This window comes from Ipomoea nil, unplaced genomic scaffold, assembly GCF_001879475.1.
Source record: "Ipomoea nil cultivar Tokyo-kokei standard unplaced genomic scaffold, Asagao_1.1 scaffold2921, whole genome shotgun sequence".
Lineage (NCBI taxonomy): Eukaryota > Viridiplantae > Streptophyta > Magnoliopsida > Solanales > Convolvulaceae > Ipomoea > Ipomoea nil.
In genome coordinates, this window is record NW_017619349.1 from 3,197,501 (window position 1) to 3,216,177 (window position 18,677).

Below are 18,677 nucleotides of genomic sequence, written 5' to 3' on the forward strand. Positions count from 1 at the left end.
TACAGTAATTGAAGCCTTTATTGAATTACAATTCAATTACAATTAAATTACATCAAATCAAACACCCCCTTATTCTTATTCTTTCTTGTTCATCTCCTTCTTTTTCTCACTATTACCCAACCGCCACGTGGTCCTCTACAACAACACCGGCTTACGTGGTCATCTACATTGCCATCATCTTCTTCTCCTCCTCATTCTCTTCCTTACCACCATCGTTGCCGTCCACCAAAGTCGCCACTCCGCCCTCGCCACCGCCACCACCACAACCTCCATTCTTCCTTGTGAGTTTTTAAAATTTTTGAAATAGATTATTATTTTAATTTCTTATTTATAATTTTTTTGTAAATTCAAAATAATCTTTTTAATGCATTTTGATTTTTTTTATTTATTTATGTGATTTGTTATAACTATTTTAATTATTTCGATTTATATATTTGTAAAATGTGACAGTTTTTGTATTTTTTGTGAATATATTAGACAGTTTTTGTATGTTTTGTGAGTAATTTTTGTATTTTTTATATTTATGTTATATAAAAATATATTTTGAATTTTTTTTATTTTAAAAAATAGATATGACGTCGGTTTTTATAAAAACCGACGTCGTATCTTTTTTTTTTAATTAAAAAGATACAACGTCGGTTTTTCTAAATAACCGACGTTGTATCTTTTAAATTAAAATATATATATATATATAATATGATGTCATTTTTTTGTTAAAAACCGACGTCGTATGTCTTTTTAAAAAATTTAAAAATAATATATGACGTCGGTTTCTAAAATCGACGTCATATAATTTATTTATAACGTCTACGGCAACCACGTCGGCAGAATAACCGACGTCGTATGCCTAAATTAACCGACGTTAAAAGAGTTTTTTGTAGTAGTGGTCCTACCCTCCAATGTACCAAGTTTACTCCCTTAGACTAACCCCATCTCTGCAAATTTGGAATTGGCAAGCTTATATGGCAAGAGATATAATTTTTTTAAAATTATTCTTTAATGCAATGTGTATTGCAGGAGGAGAGATAATTTACAAAATTAGCAATAAGAGAGAGAATTTGCAAATGAGATGTTAAAGCTACTGAAAATGAGTGCCAGCACGCACTTTTTTGATTTTTTTATTTTTATTATTTCTTTTAATATTATTTTATTATTGTATTTATAATATAATATACATGTATGACCCATTTTTTACAGGGATGAAGTTACAGGGATGTTAAATAGTGAAGAATTTGCAAATTTGATGATGTGGAAGTGGGACCCATTTTAGAAAGTGAGAGATATTTGCATAAATAAGGATATCCTTCTTCCTAGGGTAGGATCCCTAATATGAATCTAACTGGGTAAGAGGTTTAGGATTCCTAATTAGAAACTGATTAATAATGGGTCATCTTTCTTCATTCCTAATAGATAGGTCTAGGATTCCTAATTAGAATCTGAGTAGTAAAATGTCTACTTTCTTTACTCCTAACAGGATTAAATGCTTAATTAGAGATAAGGGTCAATGGTTCATTGTGGACCACATTAATTAATCAAGAGAATTCTAACTAACTTAAATTCTTTTAATTATTTGTTAATGAAATAATTCCATAATTAATTCGGATTTGAAGGTCGTAACACGGGGTGTTACACAAGTAATCTCTTAGACTTTTGTTGTAGAATGAATTACTATCTTACCCTTGAGGTACTTTAGTCAGAAAAGGATATTATTGTAAAATAATCTCAAATCGCGTAATTGCCCTGCCATCTGTAGTAGATAAGTCGGTGTAGTTCTAATGGCTAGTTTCCAAAGGCTCTAGTGTAGCGTCTGTCTTGCCAGATCTTCAATCATTACCTTAATTGACACTAAACCTAACCTATCTAATTTGTCATAATAATTCTACCAATTATAAGTTGGGATTTACAATACTACTAACATTTTTTTTTTTCTATTTGGTTTAAGTGTTTACTTTTTACTATTTAAGAATTTAAATTTTATGGAGTAGTTTTGAGAATTCTAGGTGTTATTCATATGATTTGGTAGGGGAAGAAGAACAACAACAACAACGTCGGGAGCTTGGGGAAGAAGAAGACCAATTAGAGACTATAAGAACAAAGGAATGGCTGCTGCACGATGTTTCGGGAAAAAAGAATACCAATGCCAGGACTAGAAGAAAAAATGAATGGCTGGGCTACGGAAGGAGATTATAATTTGAAATTTTTATTTTACTCCGCTATTATTTTATTATTTTATTTTTTATTGTTTTTAAGTCTTTCGTTAGCCGGAGACGGAATATTAACTTCGGAGATCAAATTTGCCACTTCGCTAATAACAGAGGACTAAACTCGAATACGACTATAACTTAAGGACTGAGTCGAAACTTGGTTATAATTCAGTAACTAAAGATGCAATTTTATTTGTAATGGCACACGATGTGTATCAATTAATTGTTGGATAGGAAATTTTCACCATCCCTACATGTGCCCACAACTAATAAAAGAGTTATATTACATTATCGAGTCGGAGTGTGAGGGGGCCCTTAGGGTTGGGGATTCAGCCTTTTGGGGTAAGAGTTATATTACATTTACTCTTAAATTTTACTCTCTCGCTTTTACTTCATGGCTTGACAAATAAAGATTACATATTTTATCGCGGGAGTCTCAGGAAAAGTGTTTACATCAAGAATTTGAGAATGAATAGAAGTTAAGAGTAAGAAATAAAAATCAATGTAATATTTTTCTAAAATTAATTAAAGGAAAAATTGCACTTTTCGTCCCTAAGTTACAAAGTAATTGCAGAATTCATCGCTAAGTGTTGGTTATGCTCACTTTTCGTTCCTAAGTTGTAATTGGCGTTGCATTTTTCGTTCTTTTGTGCTCATTTTTCGTCATTGAGTTATACTAAAATTGAAAATTTCGTCCCTAATGTTTTATTAGTAAATGAATGAAAAATGCAATATTAATAATAACTTAGAGACAAAAAGTGAATATGATCAATACTTAAGGACAAAATCTATAATTACTTTATAACTTAAGGACGAAAAATGTAATTTTTCCCTTAATTAAATGAGTTCTATTACATAGACTTCCAAAATTTTACTCCCTCATTTATACTTCTTGAGGTGGCAAATCAAGATTGGTTATTTTCATCATGTGGATCCACAAAAAAATATCTACAAAAATATGAGAGTACAAATTGAGAGTTTAAAATGGGAAAACCTAGGTATTTTCATAATTAAATACAGATGGTGAGATGGAATGATAGTTACTAAGTTACTACTAATTGACCCTTCACTTGTTCCTATCCTCAACAAAAGAGGGATCCACCGGAAATCCCCTGCAGCCAATCGGCATCAAGAAATCAGGATAAACCATCTCAACCAGCCAATTAAATAAGATTATAAGAGATATTCTTCCAAAGTACATTGCCCTATTTTTGGCTCAAGTGCCATTCCGCACCATGAACTAATTGCGATTTGTCATGCCGCACCCTGACCTTTAATAAGTGTTGTTTGGATGCACGAACTAAAAAAATTTTGTCGCCTAGAACATTTTGCAGGTTTCCCTGTTGCCTGGATGACGTGGAACCGGTAATGTGTTGACGTGGACCTTTTATTAAAGTCAATTCTTATTTTCATCTCATTTTTTTCAATGTGCTAATATGGACCCTGTTCTTTGATCGCGGATTCGCGGTGAGGTCCGACTGCCTGTTCTTCAACCGCGGCGACAATAGCAGCTACTCCCTCGCAGCCATGGCGGCAACGACGACGAAAACCCCAACGAATAATCAAGAAAATCTGGAGGAAGAAGGACAGATCTCGATCTCTGTCACCGAGATTTGAATGTTGATCGGAGAATTCTTCGTCCTCGTCATCTCCATCGGCCGAGGAGATTGACTGATAGTATTCTAGAGCTTTGTCGGAGTTCGTATCTGAATCGCTTTCTCCGACGTTCACTAGCACAAAAAAAAAATCACTAAATAAAAACTCAATTCCGTAAATACTGCGAAGAAGGTTAATCCTCAATTACCTTGGTTGAATTCCGGCGGAGTGTTCGACACCGCGTTCATTGCGCCTCAGCTACAGAGAAATCGATAAGTTGAGATAAATGTTCAAAGCAATCACTTGGGGATAAGCTTAGATGAATGTTCAAAGCAATCGATAAGCTGAGATGAATGGTTGCATAAGACGCCAAAAAACCATATAATACAGCAGTGGTTATTGAAACTGGGTTGCATGGGGAAACAATCACTTTTTTTTTTTTTTTTTTTGAAAATGGGGAAACAATCACTTACTTTGAGTATTTTTTCAATCACTTGCTTCGGCGAGGTGGACCAACCAGGGCTTTGCGGGGGAGCTGGAATTTTAGACGGCGGAGTGGAGGGGGCCGGAGAGAATGCCGGCGTTGGCGCCTACGTCCTTGAAGACCGATATGGTGTCAAGGGTGGATTGATCGTATTCCTGGGAAGATTTGAGGACAGGGGAGTACTGGAGTAGATACCAAAGGTGTACGATAGGTCGCAACTGCATTGAATCCATTTGCTAAAAAATGGATGCGCCGGTGAAGAAGATGGAAAAACAGTTTTGGGTGTTCAACAATCGGCAGTGGAAAAGTCAAAAAATAAGCATGCCATGTCATATATTTAATAATTATTTAAAATAGGCTAATAAAAAAAACTCCACATCAGTTTTTATTACCTACAACTTGTAGAAAATCTGCAAAATGTTTTAGGCGACAAAATTTTTTTAGTTTGTGCATCGAATCATCACTTATGAAATGTGAGGGTGCAGCATGACAAATAGCAATTAGTTCATGGTGCGATTTGACACTTGAGCCCCTATTTTTTGTAGGATATGTGCATTATCTATTTATTTCCTAAAATAAATTTATATATCATCAATCCATCAACATCACAATTAATAATAATATTACTAAAAAATATATAATGCAATTAATGGCACTTACTCGACGGTGATGAAATGAAACAAAGGTTTTTTTTTTTTTTTTTGAGAGTACATGAATTAATTTTCAATTGATTATTCTGCCAAAAAAAAAAGGAGAAAAACAAAAGATTGTACTATTTCGCCTCCCACAGTCCCACCCGCGGCCGCCCTCACACTTTATAGATACAACTTCAGGAATTGGTGCCCTCTGCTTTGCATTTCCCATTTCTTTAGAGAGAGAGAGAGAGAGAGAGAGAGAGAGAGAGAGAGAGAGAGAGAGAGAGGAGCAATGGCAATAGGGTTGGACACAGCGATAGAGGATGTTGCATCCAGGGCAGTCAGCGAGCTTGTCCAATTTGTAGCAAAACATATGGATCTGGTTGTTGGTATAGATTCAGAGATAATCGATCTGACCTCCGATATCGAAACGTTTAACGCCAGGTTGGTGGATGCTTCCAAGACCCCCAGGGCCAATGACCTCCAAGTTATGAAAGTAATTGTGAAGAAGTTCCGATTTGTGGTGGATGAAGCAAAGGATGCGATTGACAAGTACTTCGCTGAGAAGAAAAACCACGAAGACAAGACCTTCACAAAATGTTTCGATAAACTTCCACATTATTGGTCGGTGAATGCCTTTGCCAGTGAGATCCAGTCCATTAGGGCGAAGGTCAACGCAATTATCCAAAACCACGAAAGAGACCTCCTGTTCATCATGCAGTGCCCAAACAGTGGACAAAACAATCACCAATTCCGTTTCCAGGTAATGCAAAAACTATTCCTTTATATTTTGATATTATTTTATTGATATATACTTGGTTTTTTTTTCTTGAATATTAAAATAATTTTGTTAATATATATTTAAATAAAAATTTTAATCTCTGCACAACGACAAGCTAATTATAATTACTTTATTATTTTAAATAAAATGAATTATCATAATTAAGATGAATACCCACAATTAGTACATGCTTCACATTCGGTGAGAAGTGAATCCATTTATGAATAATTCAGATCTTCCCGTTTTCAAAAAAATAAAAATAAAAATTCAGATCTTCCCATCTAATCCCACTAATCCCCATCATTACAGTGGAACCCTGATCTTCTTGTACATATACAAGTACTAGTTTTCCTATTTTACCCTTTTCAAACGCATGGTTTCCTATACTTTGAAGAGTTATTATTATTATTTTTGATTCTTTGAATTTCGTGGTTATATCATATTTGATACTCACATTTCAAATTAACTAATTGTAGTCCTCTACACACACACATAAGGGATTTGCAATGTACTTTGAGAAAAGGGGCAGAAAAATAGAGATAGAAGAGGGAGAAACTAGGGTTGAGATGAGGGAAAAGAGAGAAGAAAAAAGGAATTATGTTAGCATATCCTTCCACATAATACAAAGCAAAACTAACCAGCTAACAACCCACTGCGTAACAGACTTCCCAATAAAAGAAGGGAAAATACTATATGTACTCTCAATTTGTACTCCTCTTACAATTTCATGATGTAGACACATTCTCTGGGACCCACATGATGAAAATAGTCAATCTTTATTTACCATGTCATGGAGTATAAGTGAGAGTAGAATTTGGGAATACATGTAGTAGAACTCTAAAAAAAATTTGCTGGAAGGGACTAAAACGATGTCATCAAAAGGAGCTCAACTGATTCCAACGGTCAGCTAGAACGACGACATTTTGGCATGCTTCATTCAATGGCTTTTAACTACTGATCAGACGATGTCGTTCTACATTTTGCCTTCCTAATTCCCAGCCATCTTCTCCTTCCTTCTCGCCTTCTTGCCGTTCCTTCCTTTGCTCATTTTATTGTAATATCCTTCCATGGTCATTACATGATCAAATGAGAATAATCACCAGGTGAGAAGTGTGGATAAATTCGATTCGTCCATTTAGCTGGTCAAAGTGTCAAACAATTAAAATTAAAGAAAAGGAATAATGGTCAAATAGGCCACTGAACAGAACACGATAATTTAATTACGTCATTGAATTTAAAAAACTACAATTAAATTCCTAAACTAACATTTCATGCAATTTCTTCCAATTTGCCAGTTTTCCCAGTTTTAACAGGTTATCGAATTTTAAAATGCCATCGAACTACACACTAAAATGCAATTAGGCCATTGAACTCAAAAAACATGCAATTGGGTCCCTGAACAACACAAAAATGATGCAATTGAATCCAAAATGATCTGTTTTACTTGTTAATTTGCTGACGTGGAGGTTATAATATTAAAATAATAAATTTGTATTTTATTAAATAATTTTAAATAACAAAACTATTTTTTTTTTTTTAAAAGGAATAAGGTTCAAATTGGCCACTGAACGTAACATGAAAATGCAATTAGGTCACTGAACGAAAAAAAATGCAATTAGGCCCTTGAACGCTCCAAATGTATGCAATTTCACCCGATAGCAGGTTACCATCAATTTTAGCTTGTTACCTGCTTACGTGGCAGTTGGGTTGGCATTTTTAATAAATTTTAATAATAAATTTTTAAATTTAAAAAAAAAAAATTTGTAGTAATTTTTTTTTTGGTAGAATATTTTTTAATTTTTAGTAAATTTTTAAATTTTTTTAAAATTTATTAAAAATTATTAAAAATGTCAACTCAGCTACCACGTAAGCAGGTAACCTATAAAATTGATGGTAACCTGCTATTTGGTGAAATTGCATACATTTGGAGTGTTCAGTGGGCTAATTGCACTTTTTGAAGTGTTCAGTGGCCTAATTGCACTTTTTTTTGTTCAGTGGCCTAATTGCATTTTTAGGTTACGTTCAGTGGCCAATTTGAACCTTATTCCAAAAAAAAAAACAAACAAAGAAAACGCCAAGGCTCTGTTTGGTAATGTTCTCAAAATAAGCTCCTAGCTTAAAATAAGAGCTTATTTTGGAACGTTACTTTAGGTAGCGTTTCAAAATAAGCTACTAGCTTCCTAACTTTTTTTTTTTCCATCTTTACCATTATTATTTTAAAATAATGACATATTTTAACCTTATGAATTAAAACTCTTTCTCTTCCCCTATCCCAACTTTCACGTCAATCCCTTCATCTTTATTATTATTATTATTATTATTATTATTATATTATTATTATTATTATTATTATTATTATTAATGTTATTCTTAAATTAGCAATATGGCTTCAACCAATGACAATATTGCTACTTCATTATGGGATGCTAGATCATGATCATGCTAATAGTTTTATTTTAAAAAATGTTTACTTTTTTTTGAAGACGAACTGTTAAATTTTAATATGTAAACAAACAGTTTAAATTTTATGAAGATGTCATTTTTAGTCTTTTTACATTTATCAATTTATCAAAAAGCTAATTTTACCAAACACTTTCAATCATTATAGCTAGCTTAACAGCTCTTCAATTTTCAGCTCCGAGCTTATAGCTTTTCAGCTTTCAGCTCCTTTTCAGCTATCAGCTCCTAGCTTATAGCTTTTCAGCTATGTTTGCCAAACAGAGCCTTTGTCTCCAAGTTGCCGGATTGAGTGTAGTGATAAAAAGTTTAGCAAGATCCTTGAATTTCTAGATTGGTTTGTTAGACAAAATTCAACCAATTGACATGTAATATACATGTAACATAAATAGTCTAACCCTATAGCAGAAAGCCAGAAACGATAGGATTGAGTGTACCTCTAGGCATAGTTGATATCTTCATTGTAGGGAGTATGTTAAACATTGTTGTCTACATCTTAATCTCTTATGCAACTAGATGGTGTAGCATGAACTGTCACAAGAGACCCGCATGGGCAGCTCAACTGGTCACAGAGGTGAAACTTTGGAAGAATGAACAGGGATCGAGTCTCACCAGCGGCAGTGTGGGAGCTACCTCTCAAAGTGAGGGGGGTTCCTTGTGCGCAGTGAGCACTGGTCTAGCTTCTGTGGTTCATGTTCAGTTGAGTTACCATGATTTACATCCTCCCAAATGCTCTGTCGGGTCGGAGTTGGGGTTCAGCCTTTTGGAAGAATGAACTGTCACAAGAGCAATGGGAGGATCATGCTTAAATAGTCTGGGTTACCTTATTGGTCTACGACCTCATTATATTGCACCATTTAACTTGTGCAACATTAACGAAAAGTTTTACATGGTTAAATTTGAATATGGTATCCATAACATCAATTCCAAAACCAAAATTAGAATTTTTGCAAAGTAATTTGAACCTGGAGTAGTAAGTATTGTAATAATGATTTGTAAGTGAACTGGATTGTAAGTTTTCTCCTCTTAGCACTTGATTAGTACGTATCATTGTTTTCATGATGGTGTTTTTTCTTGAATTTGTTCAGACCCGGCCAGTGTTGGAAAAAGTAGAGGTTGTTGGCTTTGATGGTGATTTAAAAACCATAAAGGCTGTCATTATTGAAGCATCTGATAAATTTAATGTTATTCCAATTGTGGGGATGGCTGGAACTGGAAAAACTACATTTGCTGCAAAACTTTTTGATGACCTGGACATTAAAAGCAAGTTTGCCCTTTGCGTTTGGGTTCACGTTTCACAAGGTTTTGATAGAAAACAAAAACTCATTGACATCCTACATCAAATTAAAAATTGTACAGATGACTATAGTACAAAATCTGGAGATCGATTGAGAGATGAAATAAAGAAACTTTTAAACGATCAAAAGTACTTTGTTGTGTTGGATGATGTATGGGAAAGAGAAGATTGGAAATCTTTAAATGAAGCCTTCCCTAAAAACTCGAAAGGAAGTCGAGTCCTAGTGACCACTCGATCCATGGTCGTGATTGATTCCCAAGAATGGAAACATCATACTTTAACAAAGTTAACCCCGGATGACAGTTGGGATCTCTTGAAAGAGAATGTTTTTGGTAAAGAGGGATGCGATACTCGGTTATTTAAGGAATATGGGAAAGAGATAGCAAATAAATGCAATGGGCTACCACTTGCTATAAGAGTGATAGCCGGCATCCTATCTAATAGTAGAAGTATTGCTGATTGGGAACGAATAGCTAAAAATCCTTTTCTAGAAATTAATCGGGAAGACCAAAGCTACCATGAGCTAATAATGTTGAGTTATGAACATTTGCCTAATGAGAAGTTAAAAAATTGCTTCTTATATTTTGCATCGTTTCCCATGGGATATGTGATTGCTGTTTGGAAGTTGATTCGTTTGTGGATTGTTGAAGAATTCATTCCAACAATTGATGAGTGGGGATATCCTTTAGACATGGAAGTTGAAGCTCAGAAATATTTGAATGTTCTCATGGATAGGAATCTTGTGATAGTGATGAAAAGGAGAGTGAATGGTCAAATCAAAACATGCCGCATCCATGACGCATTGCATGAGTTCTGCAAAAGTGAGGCAGCAAAGAAAAATCTGTTCCGCGTAATGGATGATGGACAAAGATTAGATGCAAATACTGTTTCATCTCGTCGTCTTTGTTTCTACTCCCCTACTGTGTCTACAAACAGATTTGGTGCAAAAAGTAGTAATAATCCATCTTCTTCCTTCTTGAGTTGCTACAACAAAAAGAGAGGAACATGTCCATCCGGTGAGCGTGTATATACTTTGTTGTTATCTTCCATACAAAAAGATGAGATTCAATTGGAAGGTGAGACCGAATCAGTACTGCCTTATAATAAGACCACCCACTTATTCACAAAAGGCAAATTCTTTCGTCGAAGGGACTCCTACACCCAGGTCCGACAGAACTTGTTGACTGCGATATGGCCGATACCAAACACCTTCCCACTTCTTAGGGTGTTAGATATTGAATCCCTCAAGCTGAAGTCTGTGCCTGATGAGCTCTATGACTTGAATCTTCTGAGGTATCTAGCTATCACGGTTGACATTGATCTCCTGCCCAAGCAATTCAGAAGGCTTCGTGACTTGGAGACTCTTGTATTTAGAACCACGAAACATACACTACAAATTGAGGGAGGTATATGGAACATGAAAAAGTTAAGGCATGTGCACACCAACACTTCTACTCAGTTGCCCTCTCCTCCCAAAAACTACAGCTTAGAAAACTTAGACATCCGCACACTTTGTTCCATATCACCGGCATGTTGCAAGGAAGAGATTATCAGCAAGACCACCAAACTCCAAACATTGAATATTAGTGGGAATTTAGAAGAGCTTTTGGAGGAAAAGCAACCAGGAACTTCTTTGTTCAAAAATCTTCAAATGCTTGATTGCCTTGAAAACTTGAAACTCCATGGCCTGTCCAACAAAGAGTTAACGATGCCGCATGACAAGTTTCCACTCAAGATCAGAAATTTGACTCTATCTAATACATTGTTTAAGTGGGATGATATGAGTAAATTGACATCACTGGACAAGCTTGAGATGCTGAAGTTGGAAGAAAATTGTTGCAAGGGGGAACGTTGGGATCTAAACAGAGAAGTTGTTTTCAAACAACTCCAGTATTTGCGGATTGGGAGGACAAACTTAGTAACTTGGAAAGTTGTTGAAAAAAACTTTCCTGCTTTAGAACGTCTGGTCCTCAGGAATTGCACTGCACTACAAGAAATCCCAGCTGCCTTTGCCAAGGTATACAGCCTTAAAGTGATGGAACTGTTTCGCGTGAGTAATAGTGCAGCTAAATCTGCAAAAGAGCTTCATGACCGACTACTAAGTGAAAACAAAGAAGTCAAAAGCAGCACCGGGTCCAATTCCAAGCATTCTGACCAACTGCAAAGCCATGAAAATGAAGAAGTCAAAAGCAACACCGGATCCAATCCCAAGCTTCCTGACCAACTGCAAAGCCATGACAACGAAAAAGTCAAAAGCACCATGGTATCTGATCCGCCTCCTGACCAACTGCAAAGCCATGAAAATGAAAAAGTCAAAAGCCGCAGGGTATTCAATCTCGTCATCAACTCTGTTTCCTCACAAATTGCAGTAAGTTTCTATTTTCCCCTGCCCTTCTATTATTTTGGTTGGTTGGTTGGTAGGAGCTTTTTAACATGCCATAAAAAGACATCTTAACATTACTGATCTAATTTAAAAGTTTTTGCAATCTAAGACCATAATTGAATCAACAATTCTTAGGGGTGAAGTTTGGTAAGAATAATTGGTACTTTTCTATATTATGCTTATTCTAAATGTAATAAAGTAAAAATATAAAATATAAATAAATAAAAGAGTAAAAGGTGATTTTTCAAATTTTAATGTCGACACTTTTTTACTAGGGTCCAAATTTAAATTAAAAAAAAAAAAAAAAAAAAAAAAAAAAACAACAGTGCCAGCCACCCGGCATAGTAAAATTGAGGGAGTAAGTATTGGAGTAACTCTTTCCTACCCTGACAGAGCGTTTGGTTGGAAGGAAGGAATTAAGAGGAAAAAGAATTGTAATTCGGTGGGAATAAAGTAGGAATTCAAATTAAGTTGTTTGGTGGGAGAAATAGAATTATTATAATTGAGAAGGAAAGAAATGGTAGACTAAAATATCCGTGTGCAATAATAATAGTAATAATTACCAAGGATAGTAGTGTCATTTCATCTACTTTTCCTTTCTCACATCCATTGAATTGCAATTCAACAAAAGGAGGGAATTGCAATTCACTCAAACCAAACAACGTAATTAAAGCCTCCATTGAATTCCAATTCAATTACAGCTAAATTATAGTGAACCAAACACCTCATCTATCTCCAGTCTCCTTTTGACAGAACCCCTAAACACGGGAAATTAATATGATAAACTTAATTTGAATGAGTAAGAGTTAATGTTCCAAAAAGGACACACACACACTCTCTCTCTCACACACACACACTCTCTCTCTTACACACACACACACGTGAGAACAAATCGTGTGCATTCATCTAATTGCCTAGATTATATTAAGTGTGTGCAAACGCACTTAATCGCGTTTGCACACATTTAATTCGGACTTATTATATATATATATATATATATATATGTATGTATGTATATAAAATAACAGAAGTGCCTAACCCAAATTTAAGACATTTTTTTAATATCAATCGCTTGGACAAAAATGTCATTTAAAATTAAATTTAATTACACGTTCTTTTCATATGATAATTTTATGTTAATTTCAACTTGAGTTTATTTTTCTCTTTTTCTTTTTGTAAAAATAAAACTAATGTATAAAAAATATATTATTAAAAAGCTCTAATCAAGATCTTTTGAATCTAATAGGTACATGAAGGCATTACTTTAATATAATATTTATATACATTAAATTTTGTTTTTATTAACATATAGAAATAACATTATGAACTTACTATAAAATGAATGAAAATACATATGATGTACATTTAGTTTCAGATTTTTGGATATTACAGCTTATGCTTATAAACATGTAGAGTAAATTTCACTTTTAGTCCACTGACTATTATACATGAATCACATTTTGTTCTTGACTATTAAAATTTTCTAATTAGGTGCATGACTATGTAATTTGTATCACATTTAGTCCTGCCATCCAATTTTTAAGCCAACTATTGTCGCAAGTGTTCCTTCCGGAATAAGTAAATGCATGCAGTGCTCATTCCAGAAGTGGTCATTCCGGAAGAAGCAAATGCAACACTACCTGCAATAGTTAGCTGGGATATTGGACGACAAGACCAAATGTGATACAAATTACATAATCATGGACCTAATTAGAAAATTTTAATAGTCAAGAATCAAATGTGATTATTAATATATAATAGTCAAGGGACCAAAAGTAAATTTTTTTTCTAAATATTATGAACATAGTACGAGATGAATGTTATTAAACATGATGAACCTATAGTAATATTTTTAAATCCAAAGGAAGGGTGATACCCATATATTTAAGGATGATAAGAGTTCAGAAACTGTCCTACAAGGCGATATAGCGCCAAAACGGAAAGAAGTTACAATCATTTTCTAAGAAAGGAACGATTTCTGTTGGAGGCTGAGAAAGAACATGAACGTCGCGAGGCCCACTAATCCAATAATTAACTAATGAATTAATATGTGATGCATTATGCTAATTAACGTGCAGGTTATTAATCTTTCATTAATAATAATTAGATAATTAGATATATATAATAATTAAGTAATAAATATGTTTAGGAAAGTATATATATCTTGTTAGTTATAAATAAAAGAAGTTTCCTAAAAAATACAAATCTTAGATATTTTGCAAAAAATGACTCAATTAATACTGATTTTAGTTTTTAATGATGTGTCATCTCCTCATTCACCGCCGGTGTATAGCATCTATACATCAACGGTGCATCAAATATTAATCATTGATGTAAAACGATGTCGTTTTGGACCAAGATCCACCATGGAAGGTGGCCTTGTTTCACCATAGATGCAACACACATGGCTTGCATTTACTAAAGAAATATATTATCTTGGAAACCTTAAACAATACACATTGTCTGCTAATATTACATTATATTTAGTGTAATAGTTTAGTATATGTAAATTCTAATACTTTTGGGCAGCCAAATACATTAATTGTTGTGCTGACTACATTTAATTAAAATTTTCAAATTGAAAATTTGTGTCCAACAAAGTCACTTTTTGCATTCTAGCTTTTAGATGTCCCTTAGCTGGCTTATAAATACCAACAAATTAGGTTCAGTTTTTTGTGGTTTTTTAGTATGGTTCTCTTTGTATGTCCATGGTATTTTTATAGTTTGACAAGTGATGGGGATATGGTCTTTATTTATTTATTTATTATTATTTATTTAATCCCAACACTAAGAGCTCGTTTGGTTCGTGGAAAATATTTTAAGGGAAATGAAATTGAAATTCCATGGAAAAATAATTACTAGGAAGATGAATTTCATTGTTTGGTTGGTGGAAAAAGAATTACTGGGAATACTAATTATATTGTTTAGTTAGATTTGAAATTGTAAGGAATAACGAGTATAAAGACTTATATGCCTCTACAAATTAATAAGAGTAATATAGAAAACAATGGTAAAATAGGCAATTCATATCACTTTTTCTTCTCATCTTTCATGGAAAACGAAATCCTTGGTCCAACCAATGATTTTGTTTTCCTCAAATTTGAGGAATTCATTTTTCAATGGAAAATGAATTCAATGAACCAAACACTAGAAAACAACATTTCCTCCACTTTAAGGAAAATATTTTCCTTTGGAAAACATTTTCCATGAACCAAACATCCCCTAAGTCAGTATAAAGCAAAATTTGATATTAGGTACTATACATACTTTATTATAATGAGATATTGTTAGAATATTATATAATATTTTGAATATTTATTTATTTATTTACATTGTTTAAATTTGATAAATAATATAATTATTGAACATATGTTACTATCTGTGCATCGCACGGGTGCTATACTAGTAATAATAATATAATAAGCGTTACATTTAGAAGTAGTCTTTTATAATTATCATTATTCCCATGTCTTATTTTTGCAATTCTTAAAGGCTGCAGGGGCTGACATAGTGGGTTTTGATGATGAGGTGAAAATTGTGAAGGATCGTCTTAGAGGAGGGTCAAAGAATTTAATAATCATCTCAATTGTGGGGTTATTAGGACTTGGCAAAACTACATTAGCTACAATGTTGTTTAATGATTATGAGCTTCAGTGTGAATTCTTCACTCGTATTCAGCTTGATATTCCAGAAGCTTTTAATGTCAAAAAGGTATTCATTGACATTTTACGTGAGTTAACTGATAAAGTCGACAAATATAATACCATGCCTGAGGAGAAATTGGCTTGCAAAATAAAAGAATTTTTGGAAGGTCAGAAGTATTTTATTGTAATAGATAATATACGAACAACTGAAGAATGGGACTCTCTGAAACCTGCTTTTCCTGACAATATTAGAGGCAGTAGAATCTTGGTAACCACTCGACACTATGAAGTGGGTTTTTGTGTTGATTCTGCCTGTAATCCTCACCGCCTCAAATTTTTGACGGATGAAAAATCCCTGCAGTTATTAGAGAAGAATGTTTTACAAGGAACCCTGAAGGATTCTGATAAAGAAAAATGTTCTAAGTTGTTCAAAGTTCATGGTAGGAACATATCAACAAAATGCAAAGGAATACCATCTGTAGTGAAGCTGATAGCCAATGTCCTTAAAAAAAAAGAGACATCTGAGGTCGAGTGGGAACAAATAGCAGAAGACCCTTGGGCAATTTTTGGTCACTTGGATGAAAATTACAATAATCCACTCGCACAATTCATTTTTGATGAAATGGATTTGGAGTTGAAGGATTGCTTTCTATACCTTGCAGCTTTCCCTGAAGGACATGAGATTACTGCCTGGAAACTGATTTGGTTGTGGATAGCTGAAGGGCTGTTTCTGGTAGAGGATACATACACTTTAGACTGGGAGTGTATTGGTGAGAAATACTTAAATAATCTTGTTGACATGAATCTTCTAAAGGTGATGAAAAGAAGAGCGGATGGCCAAATCAAAACATGTTGCATTGGTCCCAGGTTGCATCAGCTTTGCAAAATTGATGCCGCCAATAAGAATCCTGATGCTGCCAATAAGAACCCCGATGCTGCCAATAAGAACCCTGATGCTGCCGCCAATAAGAACCCCGATGCTGCCAATAAGAACCCTGATGCTGCCGCCAATAAGAACCCTGATGCTGCCAATGAGAATCCTGATGCTGCCAATAAGAACCCTGATGCTGCCGCCAATAAGAACCCTGATGCTGCCAATGAGAATCCTGATGCTGGCAATAAGAATCCTGTTCACGAAAAGGATGGAAGTGAATCAAGTGATAAGCCTGCAGAGGTAAACAAAATTGATTGCCGTCGCATATGCATCAAATCCTCTGTTCTGAACTTCATACAATCAGAAATGAAATCAGCTAGTAAACATGTTGATTCTTTCTTATGTTTTTGCTCCGAAGAGATATCAAATATTGAGCTGTTGGCAACCATTCCAAAATCCTTTCCTGCTCTTAGGGTCGTGGATATTGAATCCCTCAAACTCAAATCACTGCCCGAAGAACTGTATCACCTCTATCATCTCAGGTACCTTGCAGTATCTACTGATGGCATGCAACGCCTTCCCCAGGACTTCAATAAATTTGAGAACATGCAGACACTTGTGTTCAATACCTCACAGTCACAGGGTGATAGTCTTGAAGTTGAGGCAGATATATGGAGCTTGACTAAATTAAGGCATGTGCGCACTAACACTTGTATGCAGTTGCCTCTTCCTTCAAGCAACACTGGAAGTACAGGCATACGAGCACTTTCTTTCATCTCGCCTTCAAGCTGCACTGCAGAGATTTTAGGCAAGACACCATATCTTCAAAAGTTGGGAATTCGTGGAAATATAGTTGAGCTTATACATATGGCGGAGAGCAAGGAAGGAAGGAATTCCCCCTTGTTCGAAAATCTTGGAAAGTTAAGTAGGCTTGACAATCTGAAGCTGCTGAATAATGGTGGGCGGCCTGGCGAACTGCAGAGTGTTCCTCAGCACGTCATGTTTCCACAAAGTCTAAGAAAGCTGACATTGTCAAACATGTGGTTGGAGTGGAAGGACATGCGTATACTAGGGGCACTGAATAAGTTAGAGGTCCTCAAATTAAAGGAACATGCATTCATGGGGGAGTATTGGGAACTCAACACTGTTTTCAAACAGCTCCGATTCTTGATGATTGGAAGGACTGATTTAGTAGTGTGGAAAACTTCCGCCAGTTGCTTTCCGAAGTTAGAAAAGCTCATCCTTAAGGACTGCACTCACCTCAGTGAAATCCCACCCAACTTTGCTGTGATACCCAACTTTAAGCAGATGGAATTATATGGCACAAATGAAGGGGCTGCAAATTCGGCTGAGAAGATACAAGAGGAACAATACAAGCAGGGAACCTATCAGTTTAAGCTCTTGATCGGTCCTCCCCATAATCCAGAAGAGGTCAGTCGTCCAAGTCCTCAATCTTGTTACCTATGTTCTTTTTTATTTAAAAGGAGAAAAAAATAATACCCATCACCTATTGCTCTAAGCATTTGAAGTGTTAATTATTTTCTAAAAAGTGATATTGTAATTTTTTTTTTTTTTTTTACAGGCGTGTTCGTCCAGTACCAGTAGTGTAGTGTTGCTTTCAGAAATAAAAAGGTCAAATTAAAGTTGATGCTGCATATGTGTTAAAAGGTTTGTCTGTTGTCATATCACTCTATTGAGTTTTTGTTTATGCATGGATTGGATTCGAATAGAGGCATCTGGGCCTTCTTGTCCTCAATTTCAACTTGGTTCGTTGTTATCTCTGCTCTAAATTTCTTATTATGATTTGTTCAGATTTATGGTTGAATTCCCAAGCATGGAGTGGCTGGCTCTATTCATGCTGGAGCAGAAGACGTGTTTGCTATTTCATATTGTACTCAGATTGTTACGTTTCTGGACAATCGTGATAAGACTTTGAGTTTTGGCGTTGCAGTACTCAACTCTCAATTGCTGTTTTCTTTAGTTGTATTGGCAGTTTCGAATTTGGTTGTGCTAGTAATTGACTCATTTTGGTGATTGTGAAACAACTAAATAACAAAACTCCTTTGGCATTTCATTTTGATACTCCTATTTTTAGGTCACAGGAAACTCAGTCATTATATATTAATGGTCTGGTGTGCACTGATGAATAATTCAACATACACTATTATTGATTGATGTGATAATTATTGTGTATCTAAACTTTCTTTTTGCTTAAAATAATTGCATATCTGAAGTCTAGTTGAATTATGCAATTTTTTCTAGGAGATTGCTAAGGGTGGCTAAGGCAATCAGGTTGCAGAACCTTGTGGTTAGCACTTTGCC

At 34.8% G+C, this 18,677-nt stretch overlaps 1 protein-coding gene across 1 annotated transcript; it reads left to right on the forward strand.

Annotated features, from left to right (window-relative positions):
- Nucleotides 1–5,116: 5,116 nt before the first annotated feature.
- On the forward strand, nt 5,117–18,429 carry LOC109160889. Its single transcript, XM_019309148.1, has 6 exons — nt 5,117–5,682; nt 9,246–11,822; nt 15,330–16,223; nt 16,254–17,786; nt 17,938–18,023; nt 18,168–18,429. The coding sequence occupies exons 1-5, from the start codon at nt 5,212–5,214 to the stop codon at nt 17,995–17,997; spliced, it is 5,535 nt and encodes a 1,844-aa protein (XP_019164693.1). The 5' UTR covers nt 5,117–5,211; the 3' UTR covers nt 17,998–18,023; nt 18,168–18,429.
- Nucleotides 18,430–18,677: the final 248 nt, after the last annotated feature.

Excerpts from the sequence above, each read along its gene's own strand:
- LOC109160889 (XM_019309148.1), top strand. The coding sequence starts at position 5,212 with ATGGCAATAGGGTTGGACACAGCGATAGAGGATGTTGCATCCAGGGCA. Across the intron at positions 5,683-9,245 it reads ATCACCAATTCCGTTTCCAG|ACCCGGCCAGTGTTGGAAAA; the intron begins GTAATGCAAAAA and ends GAATTTGTTCAG. Across the intron at positions 17,787-17,937 it reads CTCCCCATAATCCAGAAGAG|GCGTGTTCGTCCAGTACCAG; the intron begins GTCAGTCGTCCA and ends TTTTTTTTACAG.